This window comes from Zonotrichia albicollis, chromosome 6, assembly GCF_047830755.1.
Source record: "Zonotrichia albicollis isolate bZonAlb1 chromosome 6, bZonAlb1.hap1, whole genome shotgun sequence".
NCBI lineage: Eukaryota > Metazoa > Chordata > Aves > Passeriformes > Passerellidae > Zonotrichia > Zonotrichia albicollis.
In genome coordinates this window covers 47,546,309-47,570,627 of record NC_133824.1, presented here as the reverse complement: position 1 = coordinate 47,570,627, position 24,319 = coordinate 47,546,309, and the positions used below count along the sequence as shown (strand labels likewise).

The following is a 24,319-nucleotide window of genomic DNA, read 5'->3' as shown; positions in this document are numbered from 1 at the left end:
GGTCTGTATCCCACAAGGTGAGCAAGTGGATCTCAGCAGTGACAAAGGCTCACCTGCAGTCCAGGGAATGCCCAGCAACTTTGTAGGGAAAACAGATCTCCTTTTACTGCTGGCTGCTCCTTGTAGAGATGCTTCCCAGAATCTCCTTCCAGGACATTCCACACCAGGAGATCTTCAACTATTTGAATCTCAGCAGCTTCCTGAAGTTTTCAGGGGACCTCTGCTCTCACTGATGTTTTAAAATTCATTCTGATTTCAGGAAGTTCTCAGATGCTGTGCCTCAGCCAGGTGGTTATTAGCAGCTTACTGAAATCCAGTCTGTCAACACCTTCTAAAAGTATTCCAAAGGGAATATTTCCTAACAGAGACTTCCTATGGACTAAAATGAACAACTGCCAAGGCTTGTTCAGCTCCTCAGTAAGGGAATGGTGATTAGGTGTGCATTTGAGTCAGAACAGCTCATTTTGCAGGTGTCAGGTCCATCACAGATGCTGAAAAGTGCTGGAGCAGGATGGGCTGGGCAGGGCTGCATAGCGCAGCACAGGATTGCAGCTGAAGATCCTGATTGTAGAGCTGCTCTCCAAAATCCAATGGTTTTACAGGAAAGCTGTGGTGTGGCTGCTCCATCAAAGGGGAGCAATCTGCCTGTGTGGCACAGGGACAGTACATGAACCTCATTAAGTGGTGGGAACAAATTATTCCTCGTGGAGCTTTGTCTTCAGTGGCTGTGACAAAACTGGGCCATCAGCTCCAGGAGCAGAATGGAGAGGAAATAACCTTTAAAGTGAGTATCTCTGTTGTGTAGCTCTCAGAACATTTCTTTGCCATAAGGCCTAACATCTGGCTTTGTTTCTGCTACATGGAGCCCTGATTCTGACCTCTGTGCACAGCTGCACTGTAGGCACTCCCCAGTCCCAGCCATGTGTCCCATCATGCTTCATGTGGGGAATCCTGGCAAAATGCTCCTCCCCTGCATTCCTAATAATCCAAGACCTTGTAATGGAACCATCCTTATTCCAGTTTCCCAAAGAGCAGCCAAGGCACAGGCACAGCTAACCATTTTTATTTGGGAACAGCAGCAGGCAGCCAGATGCCAACACAGAGTGGAAGGGATGTCCTTCACCCAGGCTCCATCTACTGACAGCAGTACACACCCACATGCATTTCACTTTGGATAATCTCAAAGGTTTCATTGGTTTTTGACTGCTTTACAGGATTATTTTTATTTATTTGCCTATGTCAAGAATCGTTCCTAAGCAAGAGCTTTCCTGTTTATTTTCAAGGCCATACATGTGCAAAGCTGTCTCCTTGGCTGTTTCTTTCTTTTAACCTTCATTCAGAACCATCTGTATCTTCCTTCATGTCTGCAAGCAGCTGCTTAGAGAAGGGACAAATGTACTGGCTGGTAATGGCAGCAGCCTCCCTGGCATCTCTGTCTGAGCGGCTGTGGGAAGGGAAAAAGCAGGGACAAAAAAAGAAAAAAAAAAGGAAAAAAAAAGAGAAAAATCTGTTATTTCAGGGAGCATGAACTGCAGGAAGTGTGACAAGGCCACCTTGTGACATTCCAGGATGACTCCAAAGAGCAGGTCATGATCTCCATAGAGGGATCATGGCTGCCTGCTGCCAGGCACTCTACAAATGCACAGTGGAGTTTCTCCCCCATTGTGGCACAAGAGGTACTAAGGGCCAGTTTATTCCTCCTAATTACAGTGATTTAAGAGTCCAAGATGTCTAAGGGATTTAAGAGTCCAAGATGTCTAAGGGAAAGCTGTTGGGCATTAGGAAAAGACAATGTCCAGGTCCTGGGACAACCCATCCTGAGGTGTGTGCTCCAACCAGCAGCTGAATCCAGACAGGGTAGCAAAGGCTTTCTTTCAATTTTAACCATTAGGTCACATTTCCTAATGAGATTAATAATTGCTTCAATCCAGAATGACAACTCTTAGGAAAAGATATTATTTTGCTTCCCTGGGTTTTACTGTTTTAACAACTGACTTTTTCTATGGCTGTTCATAAATGCCTTCTTTTGGCTTCAGTATTGTGGGGCTGAGAGTCACAGAGGTGACCAATCCCTCCCACCTACCTGGTGTTCAGAAAGCTCTGGTACAACCAGAGAAAGCAAAGTTCCTCAGGTTTGTTTACTCCCTCTCTCCCCTGCATGTCTGTGTTGACTGGGCCAGGAGAGCTGGTTTAGATAAAGAAAATTAGTAATAATTAAAAACCCCAAACCACCAATTATGTAACACCACCACTGCAGAGCAGCACCTGCAGCTTGTGTTGTGTCTGCTGCTGTGCTCACAGACATGGCCTCAGTGAGAGCCTGGGTGGGGCTGGGACACCCGAGGTTCTCTCTCACCTGCGCTTGCGGCCCATGAGGCTTTGGATGAATTTCTGAACCTGGGCGTTGCCTCTCATCTTGCTGTACTCACTGGTGAACAGCCCATCCGAGTGCCTCAGGGACCTGTGTGGGGACAACATGGGACAGCAGCTGCACCTCCCAGCCACGTGGGACCCCCATGGCACAGCAAACAGCAATGCCTCTTCTCCCACCACTACAAGGCCCTGTACTCCTCCCCTTCCCCTCCTCATCCTGGGCAGCCAGGGGCCGGCTCTGCAGCTGGACAGCTCAGCTCCATGAGCAGCCCCTCAGGGCAGGGATCCCACATCCTGCTGGAGACTTCCCTGCCCCAGGAGGGTGGCTGTGGCTGGTGCTCACCTGTCCTTGAGGCCCACCAGGTGCTTGACCAGCTGCTGCACGTAGGCGTTGCCGTTCATCTTGCTGAGCTCGCTGTGGAAGAGCCCGTCTGCGTGGCGCTCCACCCTGCGAGTTGGAACAGGGAAAGGGGGGTCAAAAGGTTTAAAATGGTTTAAAAACATACAAGAACAGGCAAGAACAGGCATTAAACACTGCTGCCTCAAGGGAAGAGAGTCCCAAACACACATGGGCAAGAATTCGTACCACTTTGGCAAAGTTTCACAAAAAAAGGGGAAAAAAAAGGGAGTTTTAAAAATACCTTTGTTAAACATCACACAGGAAAACAACCTGTTCTTGCTTTTACTGATGTAATCATCTTGCCACAAGGATGTGGGAATGTGGGGTTATTGATGATTCAACACAAAAGAATAGGACAACAGGCTGGAGAAGTAATAAACAAATATCCAGAGACACAAAGCTCAAGAGCACTTAGGAAAGAGCAGCAAAGACCAGCCCTTGCAGGTGACTCCCTTGGTGAACTTACAGGGTTGGCTATTTTTGGTTATGTTTTCATGGGACCAGGCTGTTGGAAACAGAAAATCTCACCTTTATCAGGCTATGTAAGTGCACAGGAGAAAAACAGACTCAAAAGTGTCCTTGTAACTGTGTTTTGTTTTGGGGTCACAAATTTTCTTCTGAATGAAATAAAATTAACTTTCCCATCCTTAAGCAAGAAAAACATTTACAGTATTTGCACTCATTTAACTAAATCTGTTTAGGGAAGAAGATAATCCACAAGCAAGCAGATGCAAGTTCAAGAAGGCAGCTAAAAGGCTGGGTTTTCAGCTAGCAGGTTCTTTGAACAAAAACCATGGAGAAAAAGAAAGCAGAGTCCCAAGAAAGACTTACCTCTCCCAGGATGGCAGAGATGCTGAGAAGTGGGACAGAACAATCATGGGAATAATTACTTGCCACAGAGTTGTCATCATGGAAACCATGTTCTCTCCTGAAATAAAGCATTAAGTTTTGTGAGCAGCAGGACAAGTGGCCTTGGTGTGTGTCTGGTGCCGTTCACATTCCCTACAGAGATAGGGCTGTGGAAGCACCACCACTGTAACTAAATAAAGCAGGAATTCGTGCCAGCAGAGATAAACACCTGGAGACGTCTGCAAGGGGCTTTCAGACAAAAAAATCACATATGATAAATAAAATTCATTCATATATAGAGGAAGGGCTCATGTGTGTGCCCATATCCACCTATCCTCTAACCTTTCAAGAAGGTAAAATGAAATAACCCAGATTTGCAGTCACAGCAGGCCCTCCTGTTTTGTTTTCTCACTGAAATAAAAAGTACATTTTGTTCATCACAAGCATGTTTCTCCCCTTTATGCCCACATTGTTTCCCCTTTTATTCCCAGATGCTCACCCTTCCTCAAGGATCACGCAGCAGCTCTACCTGTAATTTGTAATACACTCCTCTCTCTTTTACCTTCTTCCTGCAAGGAAACAAACCTTCATCACTGTCCTGCAGTCTCTCAAGATGGCACTTGCTAACCCCAGATCAAATCCTCCCACTTGGTTTTTACTTTATTCTGAAGCTAAACAGTACAAAGAACATGAAAGAGAATGTCCGAGAATTCAGAATATTTTCTATCCCTCCCTTCTGGGACTGTTTGCTGCTCGGGAAGTGCTGCAAGATGAGAAGAGGCACAAGGAGAAAGGACAAGAGTGAGGGATTTATACAGAAATTTAGTCGCTGTAAACCACAGGGCAAATATTTCATGGGGGCTGCAAAGCAAACATATGAGAGGATGAAGGAACCATAAGCTTAATCTCACACACACTTTGAGCTTTAGTGTTGTGTTTTCCTGCCTGATCCAGCTTTGAGGGCATGGAATAGTAAAGCAAGAAGGACATTTCAAAGATCAGCATCTTACTGGAATCCAAACAAGGCAAACTCCACAGTCCTGGGATGTAGGAGGAGGTGAAAACAGCCACCAAAACCACAGCATCCTTAGGCAAGGGGCACCTGAATCCTGAGCCTGTCCTTCTATCTGCCCAACAGCTGTCACACAATCCCTTGACCCCAAGATCTAACCTCAGCATTTGGCCTCTCATGGGCTTGCATTTCTCTGGGATACCATACTTAAGAGACCATTTTAAACCCCATCCTTGGCTCCAGAGTTTCCCCTCTCTTCATAACCTTTCTAGCTGCTAATCTGGTGATCAACTTCTCTTTTCTCTTTCTGGATGTAATTTTGTGTTCCCTGGGTAGACCATATTTGCTTGCTGAAGTTCCCAAGAGCAGTGATAGCTGTTGGGGAACTTTTCCTTCCTATCAATAATGATTTTTAAAATTACCCACACCCCAAGAAGCAGGTAGATCTCCAGTGTCATCACTGAAGGGCTGTTTACCCTTAGCAGGACACTTCCAAGCTTTTAATTTCCTCCCCACTGATGCTGGTTTTAAATGACTGCAAACTCTTTGGCCAGCTGGGACCTTTAGCTGAAAGAACAACCCCCCGAGCCAGGCTGGGAGCCCTGAGGAGGGAAACCCCCATATTCCAGCACTGCTGCTCAGGACATGGATGGCCTCATGGCAATGGCTCAGTGAGGCATCACAGAGGTCTGAAATCCACCCAAAAGTGAGAGAGAAGGGAAGGCAGCCCGTGCAGCACACTCACCCCAGCAGGACTCACCGACCTGGGTTGCTCTGGGCTCACAGCTGATGCTCCACTGCCTGCTCCTCTTGGGGACCTCTATAAATCTGCAGCCTTATCAGAAACAATTATTTGAGTAAAGATATGGATATGAGCAATCATGATTAACAGCAAATAATGCAGCGGGGTTGGAATGTCCCTTTAATTACCTGATCAGGTCATTCACAGCAATTTGATGGAATATTTCTGCTGATGGATAATAATTCCTGCTTCTGCCTATAATGACATTTGTTGGGCAAACATCCTTGTACCAATTGATTCGCTATGATTGTCATCATTATTTCCTGGCTTTAATTACCTCTTGATAGGAGCCTAATCTTCTCTTCTTGTAATTTCATCCTGGCTTGGGCTGTTTGCAAATGCCAGGATCTGTCAGGGAGTCCCTGTGTGCAGCAGTGATTTGGTTGAACAAAGTGTCATTTTTTTAGGGCAATTGCCTGATCAGTAGGATCAGGGCTCACTTTTCCATGAGGGGACAACACCTTGTGAACTGTGGTTTCAGCTGGGAAAGGTCTGTCAGTACAAATTCTGTCACAGCATCTAAAAAGCCAGCATACTTATACATGTATGGAAAACATCCTAAATATTCCTTGCCATTGCTGGGGTTTGGCTGGTCTCAAATACTGCAGCTAAAGGTGACTCAGAAATACAGGAAGAAAATAAGATTAGCCTTTCTCTCTTCTTTGTATAGTATAAAGTAGCTTGGAAGGAATAAGGAATAATAATAATAATAATAATAAAAATTAATCTTTCAACTGGAGAAATGGGAACTGTACTACACTTCTTATCTCCTTATCTTTTTCCTTGGAAAAGCAAAGGGTGTCCTCATGACTAGAAGACTGGGAGGGACAGGATTTTCCTCATTATCTTTCCCTTGGAAGAATGCCCCAGGACCTGATGAGCAGAACCTCTGGCTTGTGAGTGCAGGCTGCAGCCAGAGCCCTGCAGCAGGGACAGGGGAAACAGCAGGGTCACTCCAGGTCCCATTCCAGGCCTGGAGCATCAAGACATGCCATGGTCAGCACTAGGACAGGAGAGCCCATTTCCTCCTCTGGAACCTGCTCTGGTCCAGGCATTTCCCAGCCACTTTTCTCTCCTCTCTGAACCTGCTCTCTCCAGCTGCAGCCTTCTGCCTCTGCTTCTGCCTGCAGTGCTGCTGGCAGCTTCAGGTTCATAAAAGAGGCTGGACAAGATGTAGGGAGGTAAAAATTACTTATGTGATTTTCCTTCCTTGGCAAACAACCTCAGTGGGTCTGAAATGCCTCCAAACTCTGGGGAAACTCAGTTTGCCACGAGAGGACAGAGAAGAGGTTGGAATAACAAAGTGGCCCCACGATGGCAGCAGAGGGTGTATGACAGGACACTAAAAGGTTCTGGGGACTGGAAGAACATGAAATAAGTAACCTGATTAACTGTTTTGCAACAAAAAATGGGGCTTGCCTCCAGCAGCAGGGGCAGAGTGAAAAGGTGATGGGGTGGAAAATGGTGTGGCTATGCCCAGCAGTGCTGCAACTTAACGCAGGTGACAAATGTGGGCTCAAGCTCTAGTGCAGCTCTGAAAGCCCCTGATGAGCATATTCAGGGCTATGAAGACACCCAAAAGCATTTTCAAGCTGAAATTTATAACTGAATAAACCAGAGCCCAAACCAATTCCTCAGTCCTGAAACAACATTTGATTCTCCTTAACCAGAATTTACATCAAACTCTCATCAGGAGGCATTATGGAAATAGGAGTAATAAAGAATCCTGCCTAACAATATCTGTTGAAAGGAGCTTTGTGAATTTGCACCTTGATTCTCCATTTGTGTGAACCCTCCAAGTCCCAGCAGGAGAGTGGAGATTCCCCTTGCCTGCATCCAGCAGGCACAAAGCAGGATTAAATCACCCATTTAGATGAAATCTATAACCCATTATCTATGTGCAGCATCACTGCAGAGAAAAGCTTTCCGCTATTTTCTGGCTCTAAGAATGACAGAGGAAATGAGTGGCCTCACCTGATCCCTGCTGCTGTACCACTGCCACGCCTGCAGCTGTGGGAAGTCTGGGCTGGACTGATCCCAGCCCCTGGCTGCCCTGACTGACCTGTCCATGGCACAGGAATTTTAGCAAAGTGCCACAAACAGGGGACACTGAGCAGTGCTGAGGCTGTGCACACACACTCCTTGAAGACAGCAGGGAGAAATGCCCCAGGACAAGATGGAGAAGGGATCTGTGAGCTTTGGAGCCATCCCTGAGCTGCCCTGGGGACGCTGCCAGGTATAAAGCATCAGGATCTTTGTGCAGTCACTTGTGCTTAGGCTTGACACCGACTGACATGCCCAGCATGGAGAGGCCTGTGATGGGATGCATTAAGTAAATCCAGTTGCCATGGGTGCCAGGGCTATTCCCAGTAGCCACGCTGATGCCTGGGACACCCTCGTGCCAACAGAGAGCAAAGATTATGAAACACAGGGACCACTCCCCTTCAACACCCAGGCTCTGGTTACTGCTCTGTCTCAAAGGCATCAGAGCTGAGAATGGAACTGAGGAAGGTCTTTTTCCTCCTCTTTACAGTGGGAGGGGTCACCAAACCAGCAGTGTGAAAGGCAGCATCTTAGAGCCATGTTAAATGTATTAGCCCCAAATCTGGCAATATTTGAGGGAACATGTGAGCCTAGCCTTTTTTTGATGTTGGAGGTAAATACAAGAAACTGCATTTCAGAAAAGAGAGGATTTCATCACAGAGCTATCCTAGCCCATAGAACAGGGAGGGTGCAGGCAGACTCTCCAAAATCAGCACTCAGATCTCTGGGGTGGAGGGGTAATTCTGAGTTGTGAAGGGGAGAAATTCCCATTCACCCTTCAAAGTAATTGATACAGGAGATCAGAAAATATTTTTCCCTGCTGAAGAAGTGTGGATGCATTCAGAGGCCTCCTCTAAAGAGCATTAAGAACAGGCTGGAAAAATGCTGCCATAGTCAAGTGGACATAGTTGCTCCTGCCTTGGACAAGGAAATCCAGCCTTTGGGGTTGCTTTTTATTCAGGGCAGTCCTTACAAAGTTTGCCCAATCCTTGCCAGCCTGTCCAGAACCCAAGACCCCAGGATCTGCTGGAGCTTCTCTTCTTCCTAGAGACACCTTGACTGGCCAAAACACATCCCAAAATCTTACAGCCATGCTTTACACCCTTTGGGATGGTAAAATGCACAAGGGTTAAGCCAGGCCAAGAAGGCTGTGGAAGGACCATGTCATGCCCCACACATGTCCAGCAATGGTGTCCCAAGTCCTGATGGAGCTGTCCAGGTGCAGCTGACCTTTGGGGAGCCCAGCACAGGCTGTGCCCCATGCAATGGCAACACCAGCCCATGGCAGGGGAGTTTATTGAGGTCAGATGGTACTAGGAACTGCATGGCTAAATCCTTCCTACGTAAAATACCCTTTAATCAGCTTACAGGGTGTTCAAGAACTTCTACCTCCCTCATTCCTTTTTTCCCCTTCCTGTGTCTGTCAGGCCATGTGGGCAGTGGGGATTGGCTCTGTGTGTTTGCAGGTAAGCCTGGCCCACGTCACTGCGATGACAGCGATGCCGCTCCAGCTGAGAGCAGACTGGTGGCGATTCCTTTCATCACTCTCTGCCCTGTAAGAGAAAGGGCCCTAATTGGAATAAAGGGATTGGAGGATTTAGCCTTCTAAATGCTCCTTTCTTGCACAGGATGCTTTCAGGAGTGGTTTTAATCTTTACCACCTGATTTCATGATTTTGGCTGTAAGAGTGAAGAGTGGGATGGAAGGAAGAGGCAAGTAAGGCAGCCCAGGTGGGCTTGGAAGAAGGAGGAAAATCACAGTGGTCATGGAACCTCAGAAAAACACTCACTCCAATCTCAAAGGGGCAAATTAAGCTAAGAAGGTGTATAGATCCAGGATACGTTTGTCTCTCTGTACCTACTTGCTCCTGAGGTGGCTTGGATTGCCTGTGTCTCTCCCCTGCTTTGTTTGACTGAAACATGTGGCACCTTTCTGGATTTGCACCAGTTTAAAACAAAAACCAGATGTGAGGGACAAAAGCACAAAATGTCACATACCTGGAGTTGTTCCTGCTTGGTCTGAAGTCAGGAGGGGAGGTGCTGGACATGCTGGTGACATCCATGGCTGGCAGCATTATCCAGGGGCAAGGACAGCAAAACATTTGTCAAGAGCTCTGGGTTGTGCTGGAGCAGATCTCAGACATTTTGGTCAAAGCTGTATCTGCTTCCTGCCAAACCATTGGGTAAAATCTGCAGTAAACCCCAGCGCTTTTGAAGGAAAAAAAAATATTAGGTGTTTGGCTCATACTGAAAAAAAGAAAAAAGTCCCCAAATGCTTGAAACATTTTGCTAAGAACTGGGAAGAACAAGGGAAAAAGTATCCTGTTGGTGCAGGAGTGGTACCTTGGGCGCTGGCAGGGTGCCTTGGCTCTCCAAGGATAAGAGATAAGAAGTGCTTTGCAGGAAAGAAGACCCCTCTGAAGCAGGGATAGGTGCTAAGCCAGAGGGTCCCCTGGGATGCCTCCCTAGGGATGCTGGATGAGCCAGGCCCATCCTGCAGCAGAAACACCTCTGACAAGCCTTGAATCTGGAAGGGCTGCCATGAGGCACTCCCGTTCTACAAGCAAATCATAGAATCCTGGAATCATTGAGGTTGGAAAGGACCTCCAAGATCATCAAGTTCAACTGTGCCCATCATCCACTCCATCACCCAGCCCAGAGCACTGAGTGCCACATCCAGTTGTTCCTTTGACACCTCCAGGGATGGGGTCTCCACCGCATCCCTGGGCAGTCCCTTCCATTGCCTGGCCACCTTTTTCATGAGGAAATTCTTCCTGGGAAGAAATTCTTTCTGCCTGCTTTGGGAATGGGTACTGTAAGGGGAAAGAAGGGTTGGCCTTGTTAAATGCTTTAGCCCCAAATCTGGCAATATTTGAGAGAACATGTGAGCCTAGCCTTTTTTGATGTTGGAGGTAAATACAAGAAACTGCATTTCAGAAAAGAGAGGATTTCATCACAGAGCTATCCTAGCCCATAGCACAGGGAGGGTGCAGACTCTCCAAAATCAGCACTCAGATCTCTGGGGTGGGGGGGTAATTCTGAGTTGTGAAGGGGAGAAATTCCCATTACCCCTTGGCTGGCACTGTGATCCAGAAAAGGAAAAGCCAAGCTCAGGGCACAGCTTTTTTTACAGGAAGAAGGGAACTCTGCTTTCCAATCCTATGAGTGCATCATGGCTCTCTCCCTGTCACCAAGGAAGCCCAAAGTAGTTTTTAAAGACTAGCTGCCATCCCCATCAATCACCTGCTGGAATTTTACACCCCATGGAACTCCTTCCAAATCTCCCCAGGTTTCCCAGCCCAAGTGGGGAAAAAACATACCTGCCCTCTGGTTATGTTCCCAGGGTGGAACAACACATCCCAGTGCAGGCGCCACCAAAACTGCAGGAAAACCAAAAAAACTCCCCAGCAACATTTTTAGTGTTAGACAATCAAGGCATTACTTCATTCTGGTCAGGATGTGCAGCAGAAAAAATTTCATCCACACATTGCCTGGGTTGTGCAGAGAAAGTTATGCTTTGATCCTTTAACACAGGGACATGACCGCAGAGGGTTGGTTGTACTCCTCCCCAGGCTGCTCTGGCCACCTTGCCCTGCTGCCCAGCGCTGCCTCCTGCCCGGCTGGAAGCTCCCTGTACTGCAGCGCAGGAGCCCTGAGCGCGCTCACACTTCCCTTGTGTCTTGCCTTATCACGGCTCTAATTGGCATCAGCGCTGTAATCTCAGCCTCCAGCTGTTTGTGTGTCTGGGAAGAGGAGAAAGCACTTCGGGGAATTAGTTTGAATTAGAAGAATTAGAATGTGCACTGTGGCCAGCTGTCCCAGGTGTGCCATCCCAGCAGTTCCTGACAGCTGCCTGGGCTGCATTTCAGCTCATCCCTCCCTGGCTTTGTCAGGGACCTGAAGGGACACCCTTTCCAGTAAACAGGAGCAGGCTTTGCCAGGATGAGCACGGAGGGAGGAGCACTTACAGGTGCTTGCTGCTCCCAGTCACGCCTTTCCCTGCCTTTCCTGCTTCTGTTGTCTTCCACTTCTCCCCCTGCCCAGGAGGTTTTTCCCAACAAATGGGTCTAATAAGCTCAGGGATGTTTTACACCCAGTAGGAGCTCTTGAGTTATATTATTTCGATCTGTCCTGTGGCACAAGCCCTTGTATCTCATCGAGTCACCCTTGTGTGAGATCAATTATGTGGTTAAGCTGAAACCAGGCATCCACAAAAACATCTAGTTTTGACTCCAAGCAAACAGAGATGGAAAATGAAGCCATTTTCTCCATAGTTTCACCCCCCATAGATAACCACCAGCATTAGTTTTTACATCTTACATGGGTTTATCATAACTTACCAGAATGGTAAATGTCAAGAGATCCATTCAGCATGTAAATAAATCCCTGCAGCTTCTTGGAGTCTGGAAAGCCCAGAGAGATGAGCCATCTTCTTCCCTCCTTGCAAAAGCTCACCTGAGAGGGGGGATACTGCCTCTGCCTCTTTTTTGAGAAATGCATTACAGGAGATTGGAAAGCAGGATGGCTTTGTTGCCTATGAGTGTCTCACAGAAAATTGCCAGGCTGAATATAGCAAATAATAGGAACACGATTGGCCTTGAAAGCTCTTTGTTTTCCTCCCTTTGTCCTGAACCTGAAGGCAGCCAGGAGAGCTGATGCTATCAGGGCACTATTCATCAGCCGACTTTGGCACATCTGTCCTGAAACTTTGGCAGCCACATTGTTCCCCTTTTCTATTTAAATTTGTAGTGCCTCAGATGTGAAAAATTATGGTGATAAAAATTCCATCTCCTTGTGGAGACTCTGACAGATGTCTCACTTCGTAAACTTCCTGATCCTTTGAACTGGCTGGGAATCCAATCCTCCGTTAATTTATCCTGGGGGAGTCTCTGCAGGACTCCTGGCTCCTTGGCAGAGGACCAGCTTCCTTTGGTCAGGGACCAGCTCCACCACAGCCATAAACCACACTGCTTATCTCCCAGAGTTTCTTTTCCAAACACTCCAAAACACTCAAAAAAGGCAGGTCTCCCACTGGTTTGTTGGTTTGGGTGTTTCTCTGGTGCTGCCCTCTTCCTGGTACCAGAAGCAGCTGTGGTGCTTCCACAGCTACCGTCCCAGTGAGATGGGGAATGAGGACACTGCAGGCTGTGCATCTAAACAAAAAAGGGTAGTTCCAAAACACCAACACATCAGACCCTCTCCAAAGGTGCTCTAAGCATTCCCAGTCCATCACTCCAGCAAAACTCCTCCTGCTTTCCATGAGGGTGACCCATGACTCTGTCCTTTGTCATCTGTTTTTTGTGCAGTGACACGACTTCTTTGGATATGCTGATGTAAGACACACTTTCCTTCTCCTCTGCTAGGAGAGCAGCTCCTCTTATCCAAGAAAGGAATTGTGTTTAATGTCTGTATCTTGTTTGCCATGGAAGCACTGTCCTAATTAGTGGTTTGCATGGCTACGCACTTCAGGAAGTCAAAAGCACTATTTCACATTAGTTTAACCCACTCCAGTATTAAACTAGTTTAGGATTAAGGCCCTGTTAGTCTGGAATATGAGCTTCCACACTGAGAATTACGAGTCATTCAGCACTAACCCACAGGGAAAATTGAGATAATGAATGTAAATTAACTGTTAAAGGGGATTAGAGGAATGCCACTAATCCCTGTGGGAAGGCAGGAGGACAGCAGTCACATTTCCATCCTGCTCTCTTGGCTGCTCGGGTGGTTTGAACATAAATAAATTAAGAGTATTTTGTCCACACAGTTTCATTAATGAAACTGTGGGCCTCCTCCATTAATGAAACTTCAGGACCTCCTTTTACTACTTTGAGTTCATTTCTCAGAATAAAAAGGGCTCTAGTGAACGTGGTTCTGCTGTCCCAGCCCCTCACTGAATGAGGGCTGTGTCAGGAGTCAGGCTTTAGGGAACAAAGCCAGGTAGGAAAAGCTGTGACCAGATGATGGAAACCATATTCCTTGTTTGAACTTGCCAGCAGATGAGGTATCACCGAGCTTTGAACCTGGCAGATGTGCAACCATGCTTGTGTCCACCTGAGTCCAACAGAAACCATTCCCAAAAGGAATGTAGAGATACAGGTATGTGAGTACCCATTCCAGTGCTGGTGACAGACAGATCTAGAGCAAGATGTGGTCTCACTCAGGCCAGGTGGAATTGTCTCTCCTGTCTTTGCACACTAGAAGAGGGAGATGACTGGAGAAACAAATCCACAGGTATTGGGATCAACATGAGGATGGGCAGACTTCACAAGGATGGGAGAGAAGGGTGATACAACTCTGTAGTTACTAAAGACAGGGCATTCTTACTGGCTTTAGAACAGACCTGGAAGCCCCACCTCTGGAGGCAGAATTTAGCCAACCAAACTGTTGTCCAAGTGCTTAAACCAAGGGAATTTTCTCCTACTCATGTATGAAATTGCAGAGCCACAGCAGCTGGGCAGAACAGACTGTGTGGATCAGCTGCTGTTAGTCCAGTCCAAGGGAAGGACAGTGCTTGGATCTGTGTCCCAAGGCTGACACCAGGGCTGTGGCCTTTCTACACTGCACATGCTGGGGGGTAACTGTGACCCTTTCCAAAAAAGAGTAAGGGAACTTGGGGCAGCAGGGGTAGGGTTTGGAGAGAGGATTTCTACCACAAGTCTCAATAGTTTGGGTGAAACTCTGATACCTGCAGCTTATAAACAGATCTTAGAAGCAATTTGTCTCATAAAAATCTTCCAATAATGTATTTTTTCTTTTATACACAATATAAATGTCCTTCTACTGCTATGCCTTCTCTTCCCACCACCTTCCACAAACACCAGGCTGACCTGAATGCTTACCTGGCATTAACATCTGGGCTGAGGTTTAGTGGCACAGCTGCAGAGATGCCCACAGGGTCTGTATCAGCTTCCATATCTCCCAAGTCATCTGGGCTAGGAATGGAAGGTCACACCTCCCCATACCTCCTGATCCTGCAGGTGCATAGGTACCCCTCAAAGAGCATTTTTCTCTCATTTTCTGCAGTAAAACAGCCCAGCCCCCATGTTCAGCTCCTGACCTGCCATCCCATCTTTGCTGCCACACTTGCTGCCCATCTGGTTCCTTCCTGTATCCTACATTTCTGCAGTTGTTTATTCCTGCCCAAGCATGGCTAAAGTGCAAAATTCCTTTTGAAGAGCATCCTGCATTTGCCAGCTTATTAAGAGCACTTTTAATCCTTCCTCTGTGCTCCAAGACACTCTCAGCATTCTGTCTTGGCACTATCTTCAAATTTCATTATGGACTGTCTGGATCTTCACTCAGCTTAATTACAAACTCCTAAACATTATCAGATTCTACACACACATCAGAATAAAATTTCCCAGTTATTCACCCGACCTGTACTAATTCCAATTCTTTCCTCTAACATTGCTTAAGAGAACAGCCCCGTGTGAGAACGCAGCAAGACCATGTGAGAACGCAGCAGGACCTCTGCAGCGCTCGGGACTCCGGGACACCGGGAGCCGGGACACCGGGAGCCTGCCCCCCCCGCCCCGCCACCCCTTAAGCCGCTTGGTGACCCAGTTGTCCCCGCGGGGCCGGGACCGGGGCCGGGCGGGGCGGCGGCGGAGGCTCCTCCCGCGGCTCGGCGGGCAGCTCGCGGCGGCCGGCCCGGCTCCGTGCGCGGGGCTGCGGGGGCAGCGCCGCGGGGCCATGGGCAACGGCACCGCCGGACCCCCGCCCGCCGTACCCGGCCACAGCATCGCCGCCCTGGTGCTCGGCATCCTCCTCATCCTCCTCATCGTCGGCGGCAACGGGCTCGTCTGTCTGAGCGTCTGCACGGAACGGGCGCTCAAGACCACCACCAACTACTTCATCGTCAGCCTCGCCGTGGCCGATCTGCTGCTCGCCCTCCTCGTCCTGCCCCTCTACGTCTACTCCGAGGTGAGACAGCCCGGGGACACCGGGGCACGGCGGGCTGGGGCTCGGGTGCCCGCCGAGCCTGCAGGTTACGAGGCAGCGGTGGGGCAAGAGACCAAGTACCGAGGGTCCAAGCCGCTCTCCGAGCTTGCTCCCCACCGCCACCCCGCCGGCCCGGGAGTGCTCCCCAGCCGGGACAGCTTTGCCCCCGGGATGTGGCGGTCAGACCCCCCGGCTCTTACCTGCGAGTCTCACGGCATCCCAGCGCTGCGGGACCGCGGGCGGCGAAGAGCGGAGCCGGCTCCGTGCGAGTTCCTGGGATCCCGTCCGAACCGCACCGAGTGGAGATGCCCCGAGCGGAGGCGCACCGGGGTGCTCTCCCCTTGGCTTGCACGCTGTCTCTCGGCTTGCACCGTCCAGGCTGCCATCAGCAAATGTATAGGAAGAGACAGGTGCTGTGCTCTGTTCGGCATAAAGTGAGCCTTGGTGATAAAGGGAGATCTTAAACATCTTTAGCCAGGAAATAACTTTCCATGTTGGCTGAGACGGAGAAGCTGTCTGTTCCGGGGATGGGATTTGGTCACCCTGCACCAAGGTGGCTTTGGTTGGTAGGTTGTTCCTTGGCACAGGCCTGACCCAGCATGCGATGGCAGTCGTGGAGAGCCAGCTCAGGGACATGGGGCAGAGTTGCTGTTCACTCCCAAAACCTGTTCACCCCCAAGACTGTGACAGCTGAGGGAAAGAGCAACAGGCACTCCTGAGGCTGAGTTCTCTCTGTAACATTTACTGCCAGGGACAAATAAACCATTGTGCTTGCAGGGGGATGTTTTAAACCTGTTAGTACCAGCTGGTGGCTCTTCCCTGCTCAAGAGGATGAAAGCATCCACTGAGCCAAATAGCAGGTTTTTCTACCCATGCTGGTGGTAGCTGGTACTATGAATCTTCTTCCCAGCTGTGGAATAGCATCTCCCCTCTTGTCCTCTCACAAGCCATGCAGAGCACCCCATGGCTCAGCAAGCCCTGACTGTGCAGGCCTGTACTCCCCTAAGCAAGGCAGGCTGCAGATTAGAGCTTAGAATGGTCTCTACCTCGTCCTAGGATTTTGCAGGACACTGTGACCTCTCTGGAGACAGGTATTGTGGAGCAGCAGGTTCATCTGGGGACCCATGAGAAGAACCAAGGAAGAACTGGAGCATTAGGTCCCCTCTTTTTCCACTGTGCTCTTGCTTTTGGTGGATTTTCTTTTCCTCATTACCTCTTTTTTCTGTGGTTAGAAAGGCTCATTCTTCTCTGCTATTTTTGCTAATTGGGATCCCTTTTCTTCCTTCCCCTTTCTGTTGTCTCTTGATGCCTTCAGTCCCCAGGTCTCTCTATGGGCAGTCATGAACACCAGAGTGGTTTCCTTTTGCCTGCAGGTGGGAGTTTTGCTGGAATATATAAAATACAGGTTAACATATTCTGGGGTACCTCTGAAAATACTTCCATTGGGGCAGGAGTATTTCTTGAAACCACAGACATTCCACAAGTTCTGGATTCTCACGTAACAGGTGTTCATACCTGTATGAGCTTTAAAAACTGGTGCTGTTCAGCTTGTGGTGACACTTGGTACATTCACCTCCATGGCTATTCGTAAACATCAGTTCTGTGAGGGAATTCTTCCATGTCTCTGCTCTCAGGATATTAAACATGGAGAATGAAGGTGCTGTATGACAGAAGTCTTTCCCTCCCATCCTCTGCAGCTCCTGCAGCCAGGCAGGCATTCAGAGGCACAAAACAGCACAGGCACCAGGATTTGCACTCCTGGCTCTCAGAGGGAATGCATGGAGCAGGTGAGGGAAGTGCGGAACAGCTACAGAAAGAGAGGGAGGGAGAGACTCGAGCAGGCAGTGGGGCTTTGATGTGTAGAGCAACCCCACCTCTAGTGTTGCAGCAGTTCCCATTCTAAGCCTGGAAGCTTCTCTGGGCTCAGAGCCTGCAGGTGCCCATTTTCATTTTAATTGTCTTTTGTACACTGGTGCAGGATTTCCAACTCATTTTGTTCTGAAATAAGGAAAAGGGAGAGTAACCACTGAATCCATGCCAGAGGACAGGATTTTTGTGGTCTCTTTGCTTTGTGGTGTTTTTTTTGTTTTTTTTTTTTTTTTCCTTGGAAGCAAAACTTGGAATTAGATGTTGGGATGCAAGATGCAAGGGGTAGTGTTGCTCTTTAAAACTAGCTTGGTTTCAGCTTGCACTCTGTACCAAACATGGTAGCCACTGAAAATATGGCCTGGACAGTCCTGAATGTTCGCCTCAATCTTTCTTCTTGGTATGGGATTTTTGTTTTGTTGTTTTAAACTTTAGTACAACTCCTGATACAGTAAAGGTGGACTCTGAGGCCCTATTGGAAAACTCGAAAGCCAGATGAGGCAGTGGGTTTTTGCTTTTTTAGCATGAAGAGAACAAAAAACTGAGCATTTTTTCATTCAGCAGAAACTTGCTCACCTTGTGCTGTTTTCCTGTGAGGTGGCATCTTGTGTTCCAGTTCTGGAAACATTCCTTCAAGTCAGAGCTTTAGAAGACAGCAGGAGGGACCTAACTTTTGAGGTGACATCTGACATCCTCACAAAGAACAGATCTCCTCCAAGCCCCAGTGGGGATGGGATTCCTTCCTGTGGGATGTGGGTGATCCTTTGCTGCTCTTCTCTGAAGCTGGAGCACAGTGGAGAGTCCTTGATCATGGGTTTTATTTCTGGTTGTTAAGAAAGCTCATTTCAGACAATGGCAGCAATTATGGACACACACTCTCCTTCCACTGGACTCATCCAAATATGGAACAAAGACATGTTCCAATGTTTCCAGTTGCAATTACCGCACAGCTGCCTGCCCTGGTGGGCAGAAGGCACTTACCTTCCTGCCTGCTTGGGAATCTGAGGTCTTAGCAGTGTGAGGGGGAGAGGTAATGGTAACTTTCACGGGGAAGTTGCACTGCTCTTCTGCCAGCCTTGGCTTTCTGATGAGTGTGTCAAGTGCTTTCCAGCAATCAATCCTGTGCCAGAAAGGCAGGGGTGATGGGAAGCAAGGGGGAAGGAGATGACCTGGAGCACTCTTAGGCATTAACTGTTATTCCTGAAGAGCAGAGTTCTGCTTTCATGTGAAGAGAGGCCAGGAGAAGATCCCAGAGAGTCCCTGGAGCATTGGGAGCACCAAAACAGGGGTTACCTGAGGAAGCAGAGCTATGGAGTTACCGCAGGATATCACTTGGCTCTGGGTGGCTTTGGGAGGGAGCTGCGTGGCTCCACAGGCCTGCCTTGTGAGGCAAGCTTCCTCTTCCCAGAGACACTGAAAATGGCAGGAGTTCCAAAGACTCTGGGATACTTGCAGGAGTTTATACAGCCCTCATCAAGTGGAGGCATCCCAGCAATTATGGCAGGCACCAGGACAAGCTCCACACGTGGACTGTGCTGTGCAGCACACCTGTACCTGTAGCTGCACCTGTACCTGCTGCTCCTGTGCTCAGCTCTCTGCTAATCCCTGCCAAGCAGCAGGGCTGTGGAACAGGCCTGAGCCAGGAAGCTGCTGGCAGGAGCTGAGGGTGTTGGTTATGTAAACATCTTTGCCACTAAGACCTGTGTAAGTGATTACGGAAAAGAGGAAACAGTTTGAGCAGATTTGCATGTTTACCTGGCTCCTTCTCAGGTCAGAGAAGATGAATGTTCCCAGCAGGCATGATAATGGAGCAGCCAGTAAAAACTTCATGAGCTATCTTCTTATCTTGCTGAGGGTGATGGGTTCTGCCCAAAACGTTCAGGGTGTCACTGGCTTGGTATCAAAACATCTATTTTGCAGTTTTTTCTGTGTGCTTGTGATGGAGCTCTTCTAATAAGAGGCCAGACCTCTACCCTCTCCAAATTTCCCCAGGCTCTCTGTGAATGCATGTCAGCTTGTTTGCAGCTGGATTTGGGATTAGTCTTTCCTAGAATGCTACAGTTTTAGTGGAAATAGATGTTATTCTGGGCCTGGCTGATGTCTGAGCCACACAAAGTACCAGGGAGCTGAGACAGGCCAGCAGTTACAAACCAGTGCTTAGGGATTTTTTTTCAGATACCAGTAATTGGGAGAGGTGTCCTGAAATTCTTGGCCCTCATAATGTCTCAGATGGATGATGAGGCTTTTTCATAATCTCTGAAAAACCTTGACCTCAATGATTTAAGAAACAACATCAGAGCAGACATGAGGCACCTCTGTCTTATGTCCCACTCCCTCTTCTTCCTCTCCCCTTGCAGGCTGCATTGTGTATTCTGGGGACTGTGACAGTTGTCACAACTCATGACAAAAAGCCCCAAGTCAGCTTCTGGTGGACACGGAGACAATTCTTTGGCTCTGATGCTGGACTTTGCCCACTGGCAAGGACTGTTCCTCTTCCAGCTCATGTCACAGCCTTCCCTCTCCATGCCATGTCTTGGAGCCATGGCTGCACTGAGGCAGATACTTGTTCAAAGTCCAGATGGGCATCTCCTAATTCTCTTTCAGGCTCCTGCTGTTCCCTGCATGTGGCAGGAGTGAAACAAGGGCTGGTATCAGAGGAAATAGAACTAAAACCTTTGGCTTTGTCTTGGCTCCTGCCCTCAGGAGCTCTTCTGGCATCAGGCTGGTTTAGAAGGCAGAGTTTTCCTTACAAATCAGCTGTGCTGAGGAATAAGGATACCAGAATGGGCTGACTAGGAAGGCAGCTGCAAGGGTGTTTGAGAAGCCAAGTCTGTCTCCTGCCATCCAGCATCCTATAAAAACTTCTGCATTGTATTCTGGAAAAGTGGAGAACCAAAAGAGCTGCTGGAGGTTCAGTTGCTCTGGAGCACTTAAAGGAAGCTTGAGCTGTTTGTGATCCCTAAATCTTTACACTGTGTACCTTGATGGGCTAATCTGCTGCAGCCTCCTGGAATTAGGAACTCCTTAATCACATGGCCCAGCAAAGCCTCTTATCCAAAGTTACTCTCCCATCAGAGGGGTGCTTGGCACGTTTTGCCAAGGTGGGCAGGTGACAAACACCACAGAATGGGAAGTTCTCTCCTAGCACCTCCTCCAAAGCTGAGTCTTGGGGGTTGGTGGGGAAAGGGAAGGGTTTCATAGCATTTTCCAAGTGCCCAACTTTAATCTCACATGATCCAATGGTGCTGCAGACCGAGAGCCTTTGTCCTTTTCAGAATCAATTAGTTCCCCCAAATCACAAATAGGTTTGGAAAACTGCAGCCCAAAATCAAATTTTTCTCTCTCATAAGCTGAACTGAACCTGTCAAGATCCCAGTGAGCTTGGCAGAAATTTGGCTTTTGATGATTCAGGTCCCAAAATCAGTTTGGAGTGTCTGCATTGTGCTAGAAAATGGGCTGACTGAAGCACTCAGGTCTGACTCCAGAGCTCCCCCGGAGGTATCTCAAGGAGATGCTGTACAAAAATAGCAAAACAGTTACTTCAGAGACTCCTTTGGCTTTACAGCTCCTCTAATCATAATCCTGTGCTTGACATCATTACTGGCTGATATTAATCCCTGAAGAGCTGCCTGCCCTGTGGCTGGCAGGGCCTGGGGTTCAGCACCTTCCAGGCGTTCTGTGGAGTGTGTTCCCCACGTGGCTCTACTCAGTGCTGGGATGAATGAAACCAGAACTGTTGCTTAGCACCAGTACAGGAATCTGGTGTAATCCATACCTGCTTCCTGAAACCTGCAACATTAAAGGGCAGCAACATTAGAATCTATGAGCATTAGCTGGCTATTGCTATAGAGAAAAAGGTCCCTGGGATTTATATATATATATAATTTTTATGCAGCACATTTTCTGTAGATAAAAATATATAATAAATTATATATATTAGATGATTCACATTATCTGTAGATAAACATACATAGAAAATTAAATATATTACTTGCAGCAATATATATATACTATAGTAATATCTATAATATATATTTTAATAAAAACATATAGAAAGTACAGATAGTGCTTGGTATTTTGCAATATCAAAATCAAGTGTTTGAATCAGACATGTCAAGGGGCCATTGCTACCGAACACTTTTTTTTCAAGCTAAAATCATACTTATTTGTACATTTTATTGGGTTTTTAACCTGTCTCTGCAGAGGGACCCAAAGGAATTTTCCTCACAGTCTCAAACTCTGAGGAAAAATTCCCTGCTGCCTAGGGGTGACAGCCTATTGAGCTACCTGGCTTACCTGTGCAGGTGCAAGCAAACTGATAGGTCTCTGCCTGTGCTCAAGGAGCTCATGGGAATAATGGCACAGGAATGGGACTGAGGTGACCTATTTCTGCATCAGCCTAAAAAATGCTTTAATGTTAAAAGAACAAGCTGGGTTTGTACCTGGTTGAGACAAGCACTCGATTGGAACAAAGTGTTGCCTGTAGTTTCTGGCTGTATGAGCATCAGCCATTGCTGTCCTTCTCTCTGTCCTGCTGCCTGTCCTGTGCTATGGGCTGTGCAGAGCTTGTGCTGGCTGGCTGAGGCATGACCAAGCTGAAAATCACCAAGAATGGCAGAGTCAACACTTCCAGGTGGCTCAGGGCACTGACACTGGTCCCTGCTGCTCTGCCCTGGTGCCTGTGACCGTGGGGAGAGAATCACAGGTTGTTACTGCCTGGACCTGGTCTCCAGAGCTGGACTTGTGCTTGGCCTGCCAGGGTGGAACAGTTGTGTAACACAGAGAAACTGTTCACATAGTCTGCACGCAGGGGCTTGGAGTGGTTGGGACACAGAAGTGGAAGAGAAGCTTTGTGCTCTGTCTTCTGCTTGCTTGGGGACTGAGGTCAGGATGCTGTGCAGCCAATATTGCTTTGCTGGGGAGATCCTGAGGTCCTGAACTGGGGGTTTGAAGAGTTTGGGGGTACATGACCTCACCCAAGGCAGTGCAACGTCCTGTGTCCATTTCTCTGCCCAGCATCACTCACTTAGCTGTACTGATGGTCTGAGGGCTCAGTTCTCCAGACAGGCCAGAGCCACAAGCCCTGAGCAGGCTGTGGGCTCTGTGTGGGGCTCATTCCCACATGCTGCTGCTGCACTGGGAGCATCGTGCTATGGGAGGAGCACTCAGCTTTGCGCTGCTTGTTTGGAGCAAACAGGAGTGGCTGAGGCACCCAGGCATGGCCGTGCTCCTGTCATTTTAAAGGACACAGCATCTGCTGACCCCAGGGATCTTTTCAGTTCCAGGGAGGAGTGTGGTCCCTCAGCACAGTGCTGTGTGATGCCCTGATGACCATGGATGTGATGCTGTGCACGGCCTCCATCTTCAACCTGTGTGCTATCAGCGTGGATCGGTGAGTGCTTCCTGCTCTGGCTGTGCCTGGGCAGCACGCTGCTTCCATAGGCCCTTGCCAGTGTCCCAGGCAGGAAGGATTCTGCCCTCCCCTAAGGAGGCTGTTCTGTCCTAATGTCCTCCACCACCAGGTTTGTGTCCCATTGGTGGTGGCCAAGCTGAAATCTTGTTGTGTGATGACCCAGAGCTGTCCCTTGGCTGTTGTGCTTGTAGCCCAGGCCTTGGCTGTTAGTAAAGTGAATTAATGGGGGGAAGGACAATGGCAAGGAATTTGGGGTCCCTTGGTTACATTACCACGATGCCACCACCACACCAGGACTGACTCACCCGGGGCTGTGTTGGCAGGTTCATCGCTGTTCAAATCCCACTCAACTACAACCGGCGGCAGATCGACCTGCGGCAGCTGATCCTTATATCCACCACCTGGATATTCGCCTTTGCTGTGGCATCCCCAGTCATATTTGGCCTCAACAATGTCCCAGACCGGGACCCCAGCTTGTGCCAACTGGAGGATGACAACTACATCGTCTATTCCTCCATCTGCTCCTTCTTCATCCCATGCCCTGTCATGCTGGTTCTGTACTGTGGCATGTTCCAAGGACTCAAGCGCTGGGAAGAAGCCCGGAAGGCCAAGCTGAGAGGCTGCATCCACGGAGCCAACAGGAAGCTCTATCACCCCCCAACCTTGATGGAGAGAGAGCAGACCCGGCTGGGGCTGCTGGAGTGCAGCCCCTATGCCCGTGCCGGCCTCCCTGGGGAGTGTGGGATGAACAGTGGGATCCAGACTGTGTCCTACCCACACCTCAGGTACCCGCACCCAGGGCACGGGCGCAAGCAGGCCAAGATCAACGGCCGGGAGCGCAAGGCCATGCGGGTGCTGCCAGTCGTTGTCGGTGAGTGGCTGTCAGGGATGCTGGGGAGGCTGGGAAATGTGCCACCTTGTCACACCACAGCACTCAGACTGGCAGGGCCTGGGTCAATCCAGAGCAGTGCCAAAACCCACCACCCTTGGGAAAGAACACATACACATATAGACACATACAGTGTCTATAACACAACCTCCTTCCAAGGCAAACCTGTGACTCCCAATATCTTACATGCAAAGCCAAAGCAAGACTAACTTAAGACTTTTCATCAAAGTTTAGGACAGGAATAATATCCCAATTTTTTGTCTGGGCATAAGCCCAGCTCCATGTGTTAGCACAACTGCTGCCTTTTCCCTGAGTGCCCAAGCTGGGTCTGTCTTTTTTGGCTCAGACTTTGTTAAATTAAACCCTTTTGAACATTCACATCACCTCTCTTTATTGTCCTCCTGGCAGGTGCTTTCCTCTTCTGCTGGACACCTTTTTTTGTGGTGCACATTACCAGGGCGCTCTGCAAGTCCTGCTCCATCCCCCCTCAAGTCACCAGCACTGTCACTTGGCTGGGCTATGTCAACAGTGCTCTCAACCCCATCATTTACACCGTGTTCAACGCCGAGTTCAGGAACTTCTTCCGCAAAGTCTTGCACCTCTTCTGCTGAGCCCTCTGCGCAGGAGGAACCACTGGGTCATTTTTTGTATAGTTCATTAAAGATCTATTTCTGCCTCTGGCCTGCTGTCTTTGTTGGGGATGAGGGCAGGATGAGCAGAGCTTGCAGCTGA

The 24,319-nt window shown here is 48.7% G+C and overlaps 2 protein-coding genes across 5 annotated transcripts in view; one reads left to right on the top strand and one right to left on the bottom strand.

Moving 5' to 3' along the window:
* LOC102066750 (uncharacterized) overlaps positions 1-21,147 on the bottom strand; it is a 21,959-nt gene extending 812 nt beyond the window's left edge. The window contains exons 1-8 of one of the 3 annotated variants that reach the window (XM_074543526.1): positions 9,477-21,147; positions 5,380-5,469; positions 4,122-4,191; positions 3,605-3,701; positions 2,717-2,821; positions 2,357-2,461; positions 2,084-2,185; positions 54-1,444 (exon numbers count right to left, since the gene is read on the bottom strand). In XM_074543526.1, coding sequence (XP_074399627.1) covers positions 1,333-1,444; positions 2,084-2,185; positions 2,357-2,461; positions 2,717-2,821; positions 3,605-3,693 — 513 coding nt within the window. In that variant the 5' untranslated portion in view covers positions 3,694-3,701; positions 4,122-4,191; positions 5,380-5,469; positions 9,477-21,147 and the 3' untranslated portion in view covers positions 54-1,332. The remainder of the gene's footprint in view (positions 1-53; positions 1,445-2,083; positions 2,186-2,356; positions 2,462-2,716; positions 2,822-3,604; positions 3,702-4,121; positions 4,192-5,379; positions 5,470-9,476) is intronic. The other 2 variants (XM_026798406.2, XM_026798404.2) reach the window with 2 other exon arrangements.
* On the top strand, positions 14,726-24,319 carry DRD4 (dopamine receptor D4). Of its 2 annotated transcripts, XM_005495906.4 has the most exons (4): positions 14,727-15,401; positions 22,565-22,677; positions 23,022-23,569; positions 23,996-24,319. In XM_005495906.4, exons 1-4 carry the CDS (start codon positions 15,171-15,173, stop codon positions 24,196-24,198), a joined length of 1,095 nt encoding a protein of 364 aa, XP_005495963.1. In that variant the 5' UTR covers positions 14,727-15,170; the 3' UTR covers positions 24,199-24,319. The 2 variants fall into 2 exon arrangements, with proteins under 2 accessions (XP_074399626.1, XP_005495963.1); XM_074543525.1 differs by having other exon boundaries at positions 14,726-15,401; positions 23,022-24,077.